At 50.3% G+C, this 17,998-nt stretch overlaps 1 protein-coding gene across 5 annotated transcripts in view; it reads left to right on the top strand.

Moving 5' to 3' along the window:
* Nucleotides 1-17,998, top strand: part of CABIN1 (calcineurin binding protein 1) — a 146,181-nt gene that overhangs the window by 34,683 nt on the left and 93,500 nt on the right. For all 5 annotated transcript variants that reach the window (XM_074321575.2, XM_019710328.3, XM_074321576.2 and 2 more), the window contains exons 12-19: nt 188-405; nt 1,703-1,781; nt 2,370-2,557; nt 3,418-3,570; nt 4,526-4,720; nt 8,317-8,559; nt 9,894-10,047; nt 14,614-14,729. In XM_074321575.2, the coding sequence (XP_074177676.2) occupies nt 188-405; nt 1,703-1,781; nt 2,370-2,557; nt 3,418-3,570; nt 4,526-4,720; nt 8,317-8,559; nt 9,894-10,047; nt 14,614-14,729 (1,346 nt within the window). The remainder of the gene's footprint in view (nt 1-187; nt 406-1,702; nt 1,782-2,369; nt 2,558-3,417; nt 3,571-4,525; nt 4,721-8,316; nt 8,560-9,893; nt 10,048-14,613; nt 14,730-17,998) is intronic.

Genomic DNA, 17,998 nt, shown 5'->3' on the forward strand with positions numbered 1-17,998 from the left:
GGCACAGCTGGTGAGGGCTGGAGCCAGGATTGGAATCCGCAGCCTAACCTCAGCACCCTGTGGTGGGAGGACCTGGGCTCTCCCCACCCCTGCTGCCGCTCTCCTCTCTCCTCTTCCGAAGAGAATGGGAGACCCTGGTACAGAAGGTCCTTCCTTCAGGTCAGGTTGTTTCTCCCTCCCTGAGCAGAGAAGCAGGATGTGCACGCGTTCCTGCTGGAGAACTTGACCAATGGAGGTATTCTGGAACTGATGATGCGCTACTTAAAGAGCATGGGCCACAAGTTCCTGCTGAGGTGGCCGCCTGGCCTGGCGGAGGTGGTGCTCAGCACCTACCACAGCTGGAGGAGGCACAGCACCAGCCTGCCCAACCCGCTGCTGAGGGACTGCAGCAACCAGCACATCAAGGTCGGGCACATGGGGGGGCCTTTTGGGGGCCGGCACCAGACTGGGCCCACGGGGTGGGCACAGGGACCTTAGGGACCTTCTGTGGGTGACCCTGCTCAGCTGCATTGACTTGTGGGCCCAGAACCTGAGCCCCTGGGGGTTTGGAGCAGGAAATCATGGGACCTGGCCTAGAGAGATTGCTGGGGGCTGAGTGTTCGATGCCCTTGGGGGTGAGAGTGGGCGCAGGGTTGTCGGGAGGCTGTTGCCTGGTTAACCATGTGGTGGCAGTAGGTGAGGGTTCTGGAGGCAGAGCTGACAGGATGAACTGCGCATGAAGGTGTTGGGGTGAGATGGGGAGGGCGCCTAGAGTGGGCCCAGGCCTGAGGCTGGTGATGGAATGGTTCCCTGAGATGGAGGAGAGCCCGTGGAAGGCTGGGCAAAGGGAAGGATTGGCTCTGTTTGGGGTTCCAGGGACTAGTACCGATTTGTAAACAGGCAAGAAAACTGAAGTTCAGAGGCTACGTAGGGTTGCTTAGGGCAGTGATGGGCGCCTCCAGCATGGCTCGGCCCGCCTGCCCACAGCACTCTGCAGCCCAGGGCTCAAGGGCACCCAGAGTGCTCTGGCCCATTTCTCCTGGTGGAGGAGAAAGGCTGAATGCTGAGGAGGGAGCACCGGGAGCTCAGGGCCCGCCTGGGTGGTATTTCTGCTGGGGGCATGGAAGGTGAAAGAGCTTGGGGTTGGCAGGTGCTTAGGGCCATGTGGCTCAGTGATCCTGGCCGTGCAGTCTCCGCTGGGACACTTCAGAGATGACCTCCTGGCAGTTTCTGCCTGCCAAGCCGGCTCCCCTGGGGGCAGTGTGGAGGGGCAGGAGTAGCCATGGTTTTGTTCTCAGACAAACCAGGTCGGTCATTTCCCAGCTGTGCCTGCACTTGGCCAGCGCCTCCTTGTCGCTGAGCCTCAGCTTCCTCATGTGCCCTGGGAGTGATGCGCCGACCCCCGGTACTTTTAAGGGTTGGGTGCTGTAGTGTAGGTGCCGCGTCTGGCCTGGCACTTGGCAGGTGACAGGGCTGCTGCCACCATGGGGCAGTCCGTCAGCACTGAAGACAGGTCTCCGGGCTCCTCCCAAGCGTTGTCTCGGTGCAGAGCCATGTGCCTCTTATGTCCTGCCAAGTAGCCACTGATTGTCGTTTACAGAAGGGAAAGTTGGTAGAAGAATGATATTTATATCAAATTAAATTTTAGTTTAGTTTTGCTCCACCACCACCACCCGACAACTCCTTGTGACTCCATTCCTGACCTTCTGGTGCTGTCTTACAGGACATGATGCTGATGTCTCTCTCCTGCATGGAGCTGCAGCTGGACCAGTGGCTGCTGACCAAGGGCAGGAGCTCTGCGGGTAGGAGGCTTTCTGTGTTCTGTGGCAGCGGTAACTTTCTGGACCCTCAGCAGGCAGACGGGCAGGAGCTTGGGGAGGTTGAGGCACGCAGTTCAAACTTGAACCTGCAGGGGGCACACTTACTGGACTGGCTTGTCAGGCTGGGGATTCAGGCTCTCAGGGAAGCCCCTCGGACACTCGAGGAGTTAGCAGCGGCTAAGCCCCTAGCGGGAGCCACCTACCTGCTTTTCTGTTGCTCAGGATTGAAGGAAGTAGGATCTCGGCTTTTCCAAGTTATTATTTGACACTATGTGTCCCAGTAATTTGCCCAGATGGTGTGGATCATTCTGACTTTTAAATCACCACCCGGTGAACAAAGATACACTCAAAGTTCAGTCTATGAAGTGAGGGTGCGCCAGCTCTTAAGGTCTCTGCATCTCCATCTGACTTGCCTGACTTTTCTCATGCCTACCACTCGGGGCTCTGAGGGTCTCAAGGCACTCACGGATGCTGAGGCAGGCGTGGGGAGGGCTGAGGGTGGCCTCTCGGGAGCAGAAAGGCATCTGGACCCTGCAGAATGAAGTTGACTTGTTCTGGTCTGGTTTTCAGTATCTCCTCGGAACTGCCCTGCTGGTGTGATAAATGGCAGGTTTGGGCCTGATTTCCCAGGAGCCCACTTCTTGGGTGACCTCCTGCAGCTGTCATTTGCCTCATCTCAGCGGGACCTGTTTGAGGATGGCTGGTTGGAGTTCGTGGTCCGCGTGTATTGGTTGAAGGCTCGGTTCTTGGCGCTGCAGGTGGGTTCTGTGGTCAGCTGTGTGGGGAGCATGCCCTGGTACCCAGCAGGGAGGGAAGGGAGCTGGATGCCTTGTTGAGGATGTGTGTGCATGCACGTGTGTGGCACTGCCTGGGCTCTGGGCTCAGCTCAAGGAAGTGGGACATGGTGGGGAGTTTCATTGTCTCAGAAATCCCAGCATGGCCACCAGTCTCTAAAGCACAAAAGCACAACAGAGCTCTGGAAGGGGTCTCCTGTGCCCCCTAGACACCCCTCACTCAAGGTTGCTTTGGGGTCTTTACCCTTTGCTTATTTTTTTGTGTGTGTGAGACCCTGAGAAAGTGTATAATTGGATGCAGAGCTTTCAAAGGGAATTTACCACCTATTTTGTGTGAATTCTTTGAAAGCTTCCCTTCGGAGCCTGGTCTGGAAGGCCAGGGTAGACTGGCTGTTACCCAGCACCTCACACGTGGTGGTATCCAGTACACTGTGGTAGAATGTGTAAAAGAGCTCTCCCATTGGTTCTGGAATTGGAACAGGCCTAGGTTCTAATCCTGGCTCTGCCGTTTATTAGCTTGTGATTTTTGTGATACTTGGCCTTGCTCAGGTGTCCCCAGTGTCCTCCTTGTGGGGCTAGTGAGACCTCCCTTTAGAGTTGTGGTATGAATTCATTCATTTGTCCATCCATCCATCCATCCATTCAACAATACTTATTGAGCCCCACTATGTGTCAGGCCCCTTTTCAGGGGGTATAACAGTAATTGGATAAAACGCCCTCATGGGGCCTACAGTCTAGTGGGGTCAGGAGGGAAGATACCTGGCACAACCAAGTGAGTTCCCTTCCTTCTGCCTCTGTCCCTTGACTGCTTTTCCTCTGGCCAGGGAGACATGGAGCAGGCCTTGGAGAACTATGACATCTGCACAGAAATGCTCCAGGGCTCCACTGCTATCCAGGCAGAGGCAGGGGCTGAGCAAAGAGATGTTGTCATCCGGCTGCCCAACCTCCACAACGACTCGGTCGTTTCCCTGGAGGAGGTGAGTGGCAGTTTTCTTACTGCTGTTCTTCTTGGTCAAACATCTATTCTGGGTTGGCCCCGTTAGACAGCTCCCACCTGTCCCTAAGGACCGGGAGAGTGACCCACATGCTGATAGGGCTCCTTTCTCCCTAGGGAGGGTAGAGGGGCCTGAGAGAGGCAGCTCTGGTGCACAAGGGCACCATGGACTCACAGGCACACCCCCGGATGGTAGTGAGCTTGTCCATGTGGCAGGTGGCAGGGGCAGAGGCATTTGCTGGCACGGTTTAGAGTGATAATTGCTGAGCTCCCTGGGTTACATGTGGCAACAACCCCAGTGGAATTAGAGGGAGACTCCAGCAGAAGCTGACCAGTGCTGGTCTGGGCTGGGTCAGTGGTGTGTGGCATGTATGCCAGGCTCCGTTGGATTCTTATCCTGTTTTCACTGTGCAGCTTCAGACCCCACGCAGTTCCACGTCTGTGAAATGTCCACATTAGCTGAAAGAGACCTTCAGCCTCACACAGAGTTGTTACAGGGCAACGCCAACCAAGTGCAGTGCCCCTGCTGCCTACCTCGTGGGGGCCACGGCAGGTCTTCTGGAGAGGAGAGGGTTTTGTTGGTCAATGGCATGTGCCAACCTCTGGCCCAGATTCACCAAGTCTCTGGCGCCTGACACTCCACAGTTCCATGAGTCTGGTTCACTGAACTGTGACCACAAGGCTGTCTAGCCATTTTGGCAGACACGTTTCTGCAACCTCTCTGCTTCTGGGGAGTTGTAGTTCTTGGTATGTTTGTTTTTTAAAGATTTGAATGCCTTGACCTTAATAGAAATACTTTTTTATAAAGTATTCCCTTAATGTAAATGCTGATCCATTACGGGGAGTCAAGTTTTGGTTCTGACAAGTGCCAACGCTGGCCAGACTCAAGCAGCCTGGGAGGAGTTTGTCATCGGGCAGCGATTCCGGGCTTCTTGCAGATTGATAAGAACCTGAAGTCGCTGGAGCGGTGCCAGTCCCTGGAGGAGATTCAGCGGCTGTATGAGGCCGGAGACTACGCAGCCGTCGTCCACCTGCTGCGCCCCACCTTGTGCACCAGTGGGTTTGACCGGGCCAAACACCTGGAGTTCATGACGTCCATTCCCGAGAGGCCCGCCCAGCTGCTGCTGCTGCAGGTGTGTGCTGCCGTGACCCCCTGGCCCTCTGGTACCTTCTTTGCTTGATGTGGGTTTATTCCTGGAGGCTTGGAGGTGGCCCTCGAGAACCTAAAAGAGAAAAGGGAGAGTAAAAACCACTAACTTGGCACCCGGGAAGATGCCAGTCAGGAGATACGGGAGAAAGTTGGAACTTAGGAGTACGGGTTCAGGGGTTGTACGTGACTCAAGGTGAGCCCACACTCGACTCTGAGCTTGTGCGTCAGTGACGCAGGACAGGGAAGAACAGCCATTAGAATTAGCCATCCATCCAGCTGTTTGTTCCTCTGCTTGTCTTTTTAAATTACTTTTAAAATTAACTGTTGAGTAGATACAAAAATGGATAAAATCTGTACCGTGTGAAGAACTAAGATGAGCCGTGTATGATCACACAGGTGGGGAAGAACCCCAGTGTGGTGTTTGAGGCCCAGGTGCCCTCCCAGCATCCTCCAGGCCTCTGTTCTGTAGTAAACCCTCACCAAGAACGCACCCGGCACCGTGGTCTGCTGGGTGCTGGGCATTTGGTCAGCCTCCCTGTGTCTCAGTTCAGCTGTAGGGGGATGACCATTGTCCTCACCTCACAGGCCTGTTGTGAGGATCAGACGAGTTAGTGTGTGTTGGCACGTGCCTGGCTTGTAGCAAGTGCCACCGTGGGTGCTGGCCATCATCACTGCCACCACTCTCAGGAAGTGTGGAGTCAGACTCAAGAGACAGACACGGAAGATGCTAGACGTGATGTGCTTAGTGGTGTTGAGTGGCCCAGTGTCCTGTCCCTAGGGTTCACACACAAATCTATATATTTATTACCTTATCGGGCCGTTCCTCTTCAATATGGAAAAAGAGCCCAGCGTACTCCCAGGTTTGTTTTGCTCGGATTACATGAAACATTGTAGTTATTCACTTTCTCGAATTAGGAAATAGTTAAGAGATGCAACTGTGGGAACAAATGGAGGTATCTCTGCCCTGGTGAAAGGGGAGGCAAAGTTTGTTCTGGAAAGGAAAGGAAGGACCAGCTCCAGGTGGAGGAGGTTAGGCATCTCAAGGTGAGACAGAGGAATGAGACTTGTCTGACTGAAGTTACCATAGCAATGGGAGGAGGGGTCCAGCACGGCTGTGTGTAGGAAGGACAGCTGGGTATACCCAGGGAGGCCACTGGGTGTGGAGGAGGGGAGAGGCCAGCCCTCGCTGCCTCTGTAAGATGGCCCCAGTGGCTTAGATGTTGTTTATTCCTGTCATCTAGAACTCCTAGGGGTGGAGAGGCCCCGTTGATGAGGGAGCTGCCGTGTGGACAGGTGCTGAGCAGCGCCGTGGGCTGAGGGGAGGCCTGCGCCAAGTGCCAGTGGACCTCCAGCTTTTCGCAAAGAAGTGACTTCTGGTTTTTGCTCAATTTCCTATGGGGGAGGGGAGGTGTTTTCTTCATGATTTGGAGTACTTTTTCCATATTGAAGATACTGATCTTTTTCTCATCAAATGTTGCAAATATTTTTCCCTGTTTGTTGTTTGCTTTTAAATTGCATCTTGTTTTTTTGTTTGTTTGTTTTTTGTGTTTCTTTTTTTTGGCATACAGAAGTTTTGAATTTTTGTGTTGTCAAATCTTTTGTGTTTTTAAACGTTTGTGATTTTGTTCATTATGCTTAGACAACCTTTCCAAGACGGAAAAATGTTCATCCACTCATTCCATACACATGGATTGAGTTCCTACTGCCTGGCACTGGACAGGAGAGAGGGCCCTTCTGACACAACCTATATTTTAGAAAGGAGGCAGAAAAGAAACATGTTAACAGACAGACAAAAAGCCTATTTGCCTTTGTTTTCTTCTAGTGGTGTTAATTTGAGTTTTGCGTTTAACTTGTTTCACTGAGGTGTTACAGGGAGCGGGGTCTGCTTAGAATCCTCCACAGGAGACTGTTGTGTCTCTTCCTATTTAACCAAGCCGCTTTTTACGTTCTTCAAAATAATTGTGTAATTTTCTTATGGTCGAGTTGATTCTTAATTCTTAATATTTTGGGTTGCTATTTTGAGCAGGAGCTTTCTGTGGTCTTTATGTTTTCTAACTGCATTTCTGGTTTACAGGAACCCCATTGATTTTTGCATGTTTAGTTTGAGTCCAGTCCCTTCACTGAATTCCCATTACTTCTAATAGTTGCTGTTTGTTTTGTTTTGGGTAGCTGATCATGTTGCCCACAGTCGGTAGTAATTTGGTCTCTTCATTTGTTGGCAGTTATTCTGCTTTTTAGCTCTTTCTGACCGCGAGCACTGCGGATTGTCACATTAGGTGCTGCTGGCTGCTCCTTGTCTTGGGTCTGACTTTCATGGCAATTCTGGCTGTAGTTTGAAGTCAGTATTCTTTATCCTACTAAAAAATAGTTCCCTGCCTTTGCATGTTCGGTATTTGATCACGAGGGGTCAGCGCGGGCCTTGGGGGCTCTGTGTCTGCACCTTGTAGGCGCCTTCGTGCCTCAGTGGCCTCCTGCTAGAGTGCTGTTTTTCTCTAAAGAAACACAGGCCTAGTGTTCCTGGCAATTAAGTCTTTCAAAATGAGGGTGGCTTTGATCTGTTTTCAGATGTTGCAGCACATCCCAAAGGCAGTTTGGGGCGTGTCTGTCCCCACACCTGTCTCTGTCACCTCAGAGTGTGGCAGCTGCATGTGTCAAGGCAGGCAGGAGCCGCTGCCAGGCCTCAGCTGTGGCGAGGTCAGAGCCCGAAGGGGCGCCAGGCAGCAGGTGCTTCCTCTGGGTCTCACGGGCTGCCTGCCAGATCTGCGAATTCACAGCTAGGGTTGACTTTCCCCACACACCATCACGGTGATGAGAGAGGCTGAGTCCCAAGGGGTTTAAATGCGTTTGTTCTAGAGCAAGAGAAAAGGGAGCTTAACAAAAAGCGATGGCTCCCAAAGAGGAGATTAAACAACAAAATAGCAGAGCACAGTGTGGTGTACTGAGAGTTCCTCCGTGTGCCAGGACGCTGTGCTGAGTGCACGATGGACATCGGCTCATTGATGCTTATGGCACTTCTGCCGGGCGCTGAGGTGGCTGGGGCTCAAAGCGGCTCAGTGCTTTGCCCCCCCCTGGCTCCTGGAGAGGAGAGGGACTCAGAATGAAGGCTTTGGAGCTGCCTGGCTAGGCCCCTGCCCTGGCCCTGGCTCAGGCTCTCCTCTGCAGAGACAGTCCCTCCGTGGCAGCTGTCCTCCCCTGCTGAGACCTTTCAGAGCTATGGCACTGGATGAGCGCGTGACTGGGTGGCCTGGGGCATGGTGAGAGCTGACAGAGGTGGTGGAGTCACTCAGCCTCATCTTGGCTGCTTGCCGGCTCTGGCCTCACTCAGTGTCCCAGCTTTATAAATGAGGAAACAGGTGCAGAGGGCAGGCACCTTTCTGGAAGCTCCCTGGCTGGTGGCCTGCCATGCTGTGATGGCACACAGGTCACCCCATGCTCTTTAGATGCCTCAAGGCTATGGGGGCCCATACTTTTCCTTTCACTGCCCCTCATGTCTCCATCCCCAGTTACCTGTCCCTCGGTCACGAGGACCAGGTGTGGTAAATGTCGCAGTCCTCTCACAGCGCTCCTTCCTGTGCTCAGGACTCCTTGCTCCGGCTCAAGGACCACCAGCAGTGTTTTGAGTGCTCCGATGTGGCTCTGAATGAGGCGGTCCAGCAGATGGTGAATGTGACTGAAACTTCAGCCAAGGAGGAGTGGGTGGCCACAGTGACCCAGCTGCTGCTGGGCATCGAGCAGGCACTCTCGGCAGATAGCAGTGGCAGCATCCTGAAGGAATCGTCCTCCGCCACTGGCCTCATCCGCCTCACCAACAACCTCATCCAGGTAGCCCCTGCGCCTTCCTGCCCGCCCCACCCCAGCAGGTGTGGCTGTCTGACGTCCCCCTTCTTTATAGTTCACTGGCCTCTATTGTGAGGTAGGTATCCCAAGGGGATGCGTCGGCTTCTCTGGCTGGAGGAGGCGAGTGCTGCAGGTGGTAAATGGCTGCGCACCGATCGCAAACCTTCCCAGGGCTGGTCAGGCCTGGGGGTTAGAGACAGTGTAGCACTTGCCACCACAGGGTTCTTCCAGACCACCCGTCCAGAGGGGAGGACGCAGGCTCACAGCGGGAGGCTCTGGCCTGTGTACAGTGAACTGGAGGCAGAGCTGGGGCTGGAACCCAGGCCCCCTGTCTCTTGCTGGGCCCTCCACCCCACCCCACCCCCACTGTCCTGACACTTGTCGCTGAGGGATAGTCATAGAGACCCGCGTCACCCAGGCAGGCTTCGTGGCAGGGAAGCTTCCTCAGCCGCACTCGGCTCTTTCCTGACAGCCCCCACTCAGACTGTCAGCAGGTGCTGCCACGGCCTCGTCCTTAACATCTCCGTCCTTTGTTCCTCCCTCCACCTTTCTGCGCTGCCTTAGCCCAGGCCACCCATCTCTTGCTTGAACTGTGGCAGCACACTCCCCACAGTTCTGTCCTCCCTGTTCCCTCTGCCCTTCTAGTCCAGCCGCCATCCTGCCATGGACGCACTTCCTAAATGGAAATATGAGGGTGCTCCTTCCTCACCTCACCCTTCACATTCCCTCCAGGGTGCCTGTCCTCCAAGGCGTGCTGATCCACCCGTCTCCCTCTCTACCCTCATCTTCCACTTTCTTGGCCGCCTCTGCGGCCGCTGCGTGCACGTCTGTCCTCTATCCCCACTGCCTGCCCTCTCTGGGGATCGGGCAGCCCACAGCCACTCACCTGGAAACCTTCTCTGTCTGTCCCCAGCCCTCCTCTGTGACCGCACTGTAGCCCTCAGTTGCTTCCTTCGCAGCAGCCGTACTGATCCATGGCACTTGTGTGGCTTCTTCCTGGCTCTTCCCCCTGGGCTGTCAACCCCTCCCTGCCCCGCTCACCTCCGTCACCCTGTGTGTGGCACAGGGCCCAGCACACAGTAGGAACTGCACGTGGCCCGAGGGAGGACAGTCAGAGCTGGCTTCTCAGCAGCCAGGTGTAGCTCTGTTGTTGGGCTTGGTGGCCCTAATTTATGACCGGATGGGTCCGTGTTCCCACATGAAAGCAGTGGAGATGGGCAGGCAGCACGCCCCCTGCCCCCACCCCTGCTCTGCCCTGAGGACACGCCCTGGGTTGCGGGGACAGCTGGCCCTGCTGTGACTCCCCTGTCCCCTCCCAGATCATTGACTGCAGCATGGCTGTGCAGGAAGAGCCCAAGGAGCCGCATGTCTCCTCCGTGCTGCCCTGGATCATCCTGCATCGCATCATCTGGCAGGAAGAGGACGCCTTCCACTCCCTGTGCCAGCAGCAGCTCCAGAACCCAGAGGATGAAGGTGGTGGGAAGTGGGTCTGTGGGGGGGGGCCTTGACCTGTGTGTCCCTGCCTCCTGCCTCTGCCCCAGGCCCCTGCGGCCCTAGCCAGGTGCTGTGATGGGGCTTGCGGCTTGGTTGCGGCCAGGAGTTTTCATGGCACGTGGCCAGCGGCAGAGGCTTCCTTAGGGAGTTCACTGTGCAGTCGGGTCAGGAGTCAGTGGGCGTGTGAAGTATTGCATGTCTAGTGCAGGTGGCAATGCAGAGGAAATGACAGCGTGGTGAGTGCTTATGAAGGGCGCTGTCACTGCTCTCCGAGGCCTCATGCCTGCTAACTCCTTTAATCCCCGCCACAGCCCCAGGAGATGGGCAGCCCTGTGCCAGCCCTTGCACGTAACCATTGCTCCCCATGACCCCTGCTGGGTGTGGGCCAGTGCGGCTGGGGGATGTGGACAGCTGGAGGGAGGGCAGTGCGGAGAAGGCAAGCACAGGTTCCAAATCCCAGTGTCACTTCTTGGCAGTATAATCTTGGGCAAGTTGTGTAATGTCTCAACCTCTATTCCCTATATCCACACTGGGAATAACGGTACCTGTCCCCTTTGTTGCAAGGGCAAAATGGGATAATAAAGCCATCACTTGCTGTTGGCCAATCAGTGCCGGCACACGGAGGTGCTGAGTGCAGAGTAGTCGTTACGAATGAAGAGGCCGGAGAGGGCAAGCCTCGGACCCTTTGTGGAGATGGCACTTGAGCCGGGTCAATGCGGTGGTAGAAAATATGGTTAATTGAATAAATTACATAACAGTAATCGTTAAATGACATCTAAGCAAAGATTGCCCATGATTCTACCAAGTGGATATTTTCCCCTTTGGTTTTCTTGCATTTTTCTGTCTAAAACTTGGCCAATATACATGTACTTTTTATACAGCTGTGATTGTAAGACACATATTTATGTGTATAGTCAACTAGGTTAAAATTAAATTTATTGGAGATTTTCGCTTAGTAATTTAGAAAACCAAAAAAGTGGAAAGGAAAGAAAGCCAGCCCTATTCCAGTGACCACAGTGCTAACGTGTGGCATGTTTCCTTTCATCCACTCTCTCTGTCTAAGTTTGTTTACTCCCCAGTTACTTATCAGCTGCTCGCTGCCTGATAGTATTCTGTGAATAAGATACCTCAGGCCCTGACAGGTTCATGGTGAGAGGAGACAGACAGAAACACCAACAAGTGCCAAGCCAGTGTGGCTGGCTTGGCACCTCATGCTGCCCAGGGTGGGGACAGGGGTTGGGCTGAGGCCTGATGGGAGAGCAGGGGCAGAGGAGGACACTGGAGAGATGGCACAGCACAGAGAGGTACACAAGAGAGCTGGGCCACGTGGGATGGACAGGGGAAGGGGCCAGACTGAGAAAGTCTCTTCTACCCTATTTCATAAAGCTCCGTGGTCTGGTAATGCTATTGAGAGGTGCCCTGCTCACTGGACCATCGCCCCTGCTGAACTCTCAGGATGGCTGCAGTATTTCTCTCTCGTAGGTCACACTTCAGTAAACACTTCATGTGTACCTTTTTGCTTTTGCTAAGTTGATTTTTTTTTTTTTTCAATCAACTTCTGGGATAAATATCTTTAGAGCTCTTGACGAATAGTACCTCTCTATTTTCCAAAAAGGGTTTTAGTGGTAAAAATTAAAATTTACAACAATAAATGTTTGTTGTTTTTCTTATGAAAATATTCCAAAAATACTTTTGGATGAAGGGTCTCCTTTCCCTCCAAATCAATTATGCAAGCAAAATAGTTTTGAAATAAAACTGCCAGTAAGCAAACAAGGAAAGGGGATCAGTCAAATGCTAGAAATTTTGAAAGTGTAGGCCAAGGGAAGAGATCAAAGATTCTGGTTGACTGGCAGCAGGTATGGTTCCTGTCCCCTTCTCTGTCCACATTGGAACACTGAGGGAAGATGGTAAGTTGACAAAATCCTGGGAAATATTGTTAAAATTCTCATTGATAGAGAACGGGCTGCTGGGAGTAGGCCCTCCATATCTCTTTGGGCCTGGCAGTGGGAGGAACGGCTGCTGGGTCCTACCATCTTCCAAGGACTAGACTGTGTTGTGGGAAGGGGCCCAGGGATAAAACGTATTCAGGGCTGGGGTGGTGAGAGGCCTGGTGTAGGGCGTTGTCACATACCCAGTTCTCTGAAAGCAGATACTCAGACAGTTTCTTAGGGATCACTAATTGTGAAAGGAAGGAGTGGGGAGCAGGATGGGACAGAGAGAGGCGTCCAGCCGTGATGCAGGCCTGACAAAGCCTTGGCCCAGAACAGGGAGCTCTGGCGTAGGGAGTTGTCGCACCAGGTTGGTTGGAAGTAGCCTGGCCTTTACACTTGCATCTCACGCAGTCACTGGATGTGCGCTCCTGCAGGAAGTACGTGACCTTGGGTGAGGGGGTCTCTACAGGTGCAGACCCTGAACAAACTGACAGCTAAGGGCTCTCTGCTGACTGCACTCGTCTCACCAGGCAGCAAGTCCTACCTTAAAGGGGATCTCAGATGAGAAAATAAAACCTAGGTCCCCCAACAACGACTGCACACAGCCCTAGTCAGGCGATTTCCCTTTTTCTACCTCTGCAGACACAGGCTACGGAAAAGTGGATTGAGGATATGCTTTACAAGTGAAGCTTTAAGGAAAGATCTTATATTATGTGGGAGAGTGCCCCAGAAAATTCATTCATGATGTATTAGAGCACTTACCAGTCTGGAGGGGCTGCCTCAGCTGGCCGTGAGCAAGATGGAAGGAGATGACATGGCAAGTATTCCATCATGGAGCCCGCTCCTCACCCCACGTGGGGAATGGAAAGGAAAGAAAGAATATACTATGCAAAAAACAGGTGAACTCAGTCTGGAAGAGAACATACACCAAGGAGCAGAGGCAGAGGCCCTATAAATGATTTGCACAAGAAAATGATTTATTTAAGAATCTGAGCTGATAACATTGAAATGAAAAGGAAAATTACGGAACTAAGGGAAAACACTGCAAACCAAATCTCACCATCATAAACTAGGAAACCAAAACAGAAAGAAGTAGAATGAATACAACTGAAATGGGAACAAGCGGGTGCGATTAACAGCTAAGAGTGCAGGCGAGAAGATACAGATGTGGAAAACAAAGATGGTCCAGTGTGAGGATAACGGTGCCCCTGATGGAAAGACTCCAGCACTGAAACAGAAGCAACCAACCCAGTATCAACACAGGAAAAAGTCTCTGAATTGTAATAAAAACTGAATCTGAAGATTCAAAGTATACAGTATATATCAAAAAAACTGGTATATAACAATCTATATCAAGATAAATCTTGATCAAGGATCTACTTGAAGAATAAAGATTGTTTTAGATTTCTAAACTAAGGTAAAAAAGCAGTTTATGGTACAAAAGAATGAGACTGACTCATTTCTGGTTTCTCCATAGCAGCATTTAGTGCAGTTGGGGCAATGATCTGTATGTCTACACAGTTTTCAAGGAAAGAAAGTGTGACCTAAGACATCTAGCCACGTTGTTTGTAATTATAGTGGTAACAGACATTTATAAACAGGGATTCCGGCTCCTACGGGTGCTTCTTAAAAAAGCTACTGGGGGATGAAGTCAGTAAACCAACATGAGTCAGAATGAAATTCCTCAAGAATGAAAAAGCCATGGGAAAGAACTTGCAGTGAGCACCAAATCCATTTAAAATTGGAATTGAGAGAAAGCCACTGGGCTAATTATAGTTGCTGAACAGAATGTAAATGTTATAAACCTTGAGGCATTACAAAGAATATGCACAACAAAAACTGCAAGATGGGGGGAAAGAAGGAAGTGTTATAAGGCCATCACTCATCTTGTACAGTAGTCATTTAATGTTATTGAAGTGGGAGCTAAAAGACCCATAAAAAATTGAATGACTTGAACTTCTTAATGATTTCTGACTTTTTTTAACCAGTGTGTTTCATACTGGGATTGACCAAGAGTAAAAAGAATGAAATAAATTTCATGAAAGAATCCCTGTTCTACTGGGTGTGGTCCCTTTTCGTATTTTCTATTCTAATGTAGTCTATCCTAATACTCTTTAAAAATGTTACTTACAAGCACCCTAATGGGTTATGGCCCAGATTTCAAAAACAACGCAGGATCTTTAAAGAAACTGGTAGTAGTTCCCGTGGTGAACAAACATTTAACTAAAATTTGGTAGTTCATTTTTCTTCTGTAATATTCAAGTAGACCTAAATATAAGAATTTTTGCTTTAAGACCTGGTGTACGTAGGCTGGGTTCCATTGTTATAAATTATTTCTCTCTTTTAAGATGTCTTACATGTGCCCAGAAAGCTGTGTCCAGTGATGTTCACCAAATGTCAGCATTGGTGGATGAAGTTTCCTCCTTTATACTTTCCTGTGTAACTTGAATTGCCTAATAAAGCTAGTTAAGTCATTACTTATTTAAAAAGACAAAAAGGAAAGAAAGGAAAACCTGTGGGCTACCTTGGTAAAGACAGCAAAGCTCCCAAAGGAGAGACCCAGCCGTGCAGCCCCTCCACTAACTCACTCTCTGTCGGCCTGCTCTTTCCCCAGTGATGTCCGAGTCACCCGTGCTGCCGTCCTCCCTCATGCTGCTCAACACGGCCCACGAGTATTTGGGCCGGAGGTCCTGGTGCTGCAATTCAGATGGGGCTCTGCTGCGCTTCTATGTAAGTGCTGCTGGCGCTTGCTTGGCCTTCCCCTGCAGTGGGGCCCACTGTGCTGCTCTGCGTTACCGCGTGCGCGGATGTGACTACTCAGAGTTGCCAGAAAATCTGAATTTGGTGTCCTGTACACCTGGGGCTCGGGGGCGTTCTGGACCTGGCCTTGAACTGCGGCTGGATTTAGATCCGCTAGTTACGTGTCAGGCACAGAGCCAGGCGTTCAGTAGTAATTTTAGAAGTAAGTACTGCATCACCACTTTCTACTGAGTCCTGTTTGCCAAGCACCACTCGTCATACCAGGTAGTTGCTCAATCAATAGCTGTTGCATTCATTCCGTCAGTAAATATTTAGTGAGCACAAATAGACTTCCTCTCCTTTGCCAGCTGTGATTGACTGGGCTTCCTGGGGATAAGTAGAATGATGCCTGTCCCCAAACCTCACTGTTGAGTGCGAGGACAAGCAGCACTCTGACAAGTTGCAGAGCACAGGAGGGGCACCCAGCGCAGCCGGTAATGGCTGTTAATAAACATGTTAGTGGACCATAGCCACACCCCTCATTTACATATGAATTTTAAGTATGGCTGCCTTCGCAATACTCGGCCCTGGGCAGGGTTGAGTAGCTGTGATAGAGTCCATATGGCCTGCAAATCCTAAACTATTTACTACCTGGCCCTTCAGGAGAAGATTTGCCGACCTCTGTTCGAAGCCCTACAGTGAGCATACCCTCTCCAGAGCTGCAGTCCTCTCCAGCCCCTCCCTGCTTTCTCCTCTGCCCTGTACTTTCTCCGTGGATCTCACCACCAGCAGCATGCCATATCATTTAGTTATTGTTTATTGTGTGTCTCTTCTCCATTGAAATGTAACTTCCCCAAAGGAGGAATTTTTGTTAGTTTTGTTCTCTGCTGGATCCAAGTACCTAGGACAGCATCTAGCTCTTAGAAGATGCTTAATAAATACGGGTTGGGTGAATGAGAGACTAAGAATATGTATAGAGCTCATGTACATGGAGGGCTTGACAGTTTGCAAAGCACTTGTGCTGAGGATCTGGAGACTTGGCTAGGAGACCCGTCTGCCTGGCTCAGGGCCCTAGAGCTGGTTAGTCTCCAAGAAGGGTTCTAGCCCCAACTGTAGATGCCTGAGTGTCTGCCCCACCCTCTGAGCTCCAAGAGCCTCCTGCGTACTCCCCCTGGGTCAATTCCATGCTCCAAGACCATTTATGGAAGAATTGTGCCAGACTGAGTTTGTAATGCTGCCCAGGAATCAATGCCTCCCTCTGCCTTTCCTCTGCCAATTAGAGAGTGCGGGGACACTCTTTACTTCCACAGGGTCACCTCCATAAGGCAGTCACCCTTATGCTGATTAGGGGCAAGCTGAGAATGAGTTAGCATCTTTGCAAGCTGGTGTCCAGAGGCAGTGGCACTGAGAAGGAAGGACAGGCTGAAGGGGCGATAATGGGATGTCCTACTTCCGGTTTTTCTTTTTTTTGGTGGAGCATGAATTCTAGCTGCCAGAATCTGCCAGTTGAATTTGGGGGAGTAGAAGTGATACAAGTATTGCCATGTTTCATTTTATAGCTCCTAATTTTCCTGCCTAAGGTCCAACCTTTAGATTCCTCTGACTCCTGCAGCAATTTCACCTTTGCGGACATGGCCCCTGCTTGTTAACTGTTCAGGGCCTGACCACCCCTGTGTCTTCTGCCTGTCACACTCTCCCCCAGGGCCTGCATGGCTGGCTCATCCTTACCTTCTTGTCCTGCAGGTCTTAGAACAGAAGGCACCTTCTCGAAGAGATCTTTCCTGGCCCCACCACTCTGTCCCATCGACTGCTATGCAGCCCTATCTGTTTCTATGTCACATACCCCTCTCCCAGCAGATGGCATCCCAGAGACCAAGGACCTTTTCTGTTGTGTTGTCTGAAACATCCCTAAGGCCCTGAGCAGTGCCTGGCATAGATTACTGCCCAGTTGATGTTTCTTGAATGAATGAATGAATGAATGAATGAACAAACAAACATAAAAACATTCATTCACTGATCCGGAAATGCTTGCTAAGCACTCATCATTCAAAGTACTGCGGGGCTCAGGAAGGCGATACTTTATCACTGCCTCCTGTTGTGGCCCCAGGTTTGTGGTCTGCCGGGAAAAGGCCTGTATCATGAGAGTGCTTTGGGTAGACATACGGAGACCTTTTGTGTAGATTGTTTTCTTGGATAGAGTAGAAAAGTTCTCTGTGGTAGAAATCTTGGATCTCATCTTTTCTGGAGTTAGTGTTTTGTTTTGTTTTTTCGTTTGTTCTGTTTGGGTTGATGAATACTTACCCATTCATCCATACTCTGCTCAAATGGCCCCTCAAAAGTTAATAAAGGTGGAACCTTTATTAACTTTTGGGCAGTCCCTCTTACACTGTCTGCCACCACCCAGATTGTGTACACATAACCATCTGCTGTATTTGCTGCAAATTTGTCTTCTGATAGAAATAAAAAGTTACATGCTCTTTATTACCTTCCCTCCCTCTCTTGAAATTGCTGTGTGTCTTGTTGGCCATGTTTTTATATCTAACGGTTGCATATTACTGTATATCAGTAAACAATGCATGGGTTTTTAAATTTTACATATATAATGTAACCACTTGCAGCTTGCTTTTAGTCATTTCAATTCACTGAGATATATTCACAATGATAGAAAAAAATCTCGTTCATTCATTTAAATTTTTTTGTAGAATCCTAGTATGTGAGTATACCAGAATTTAAAACTTTTTATTATAGAAAATTCCAAACATATATTAAGGTAGAAATAATAGTATAGTAAGCCCATATACAAAGACCATATACTGATCAATAATTATTAATTTACAATATATAGTCACTCCCCCATCTACCCCTCCCCTGGCCCATCCCACATTATTTTGAAGCAAATCTTAGCCATTATATCACTTCGGCTGTAAATGTTTGTTACCATAATGTTTTAAATCTTTTTTTCTAATGGGGGCATTAAGGTTTATCCATTTTTTGTGTTGTAAGCTGCATTATGGTTAAAATCTGCCAACAAATTGTTTTATGTGTACATGTGAGAGTTTCTCTAGTATGGATTCCTATAAAAGAAATTACTAGGTCACAGGTTTACACATGGTCAGCTATAAAGACTAATTTTAAATTGTTCTCCAAAATACTTGAACTAATTTTATACTTTTGATGTCAGTAAGGGATTTCCCACACATCCCTGTCAGCCCTAGTTACTAGAGACTTAAATGTTGATGCCTGTTTGAGAAAGTGAAATG

This window comes from Rhinolophus sinicus, chromosome 9 (genome assembly GCF_057876585.1).
Source record: "Rhinolophus sinicus isolate RSI-liver-muscle chromosome 9, RSI-T2T, whole genome shotgun sequence".
In the NCBI taxonomy this organism is placed as follows: Eukaryota; Metazoa; Chordata; class Mammalia; order Chiroptera; family Rhinolophidae; genus Rhinolophus; species Rhinolophus sinicus.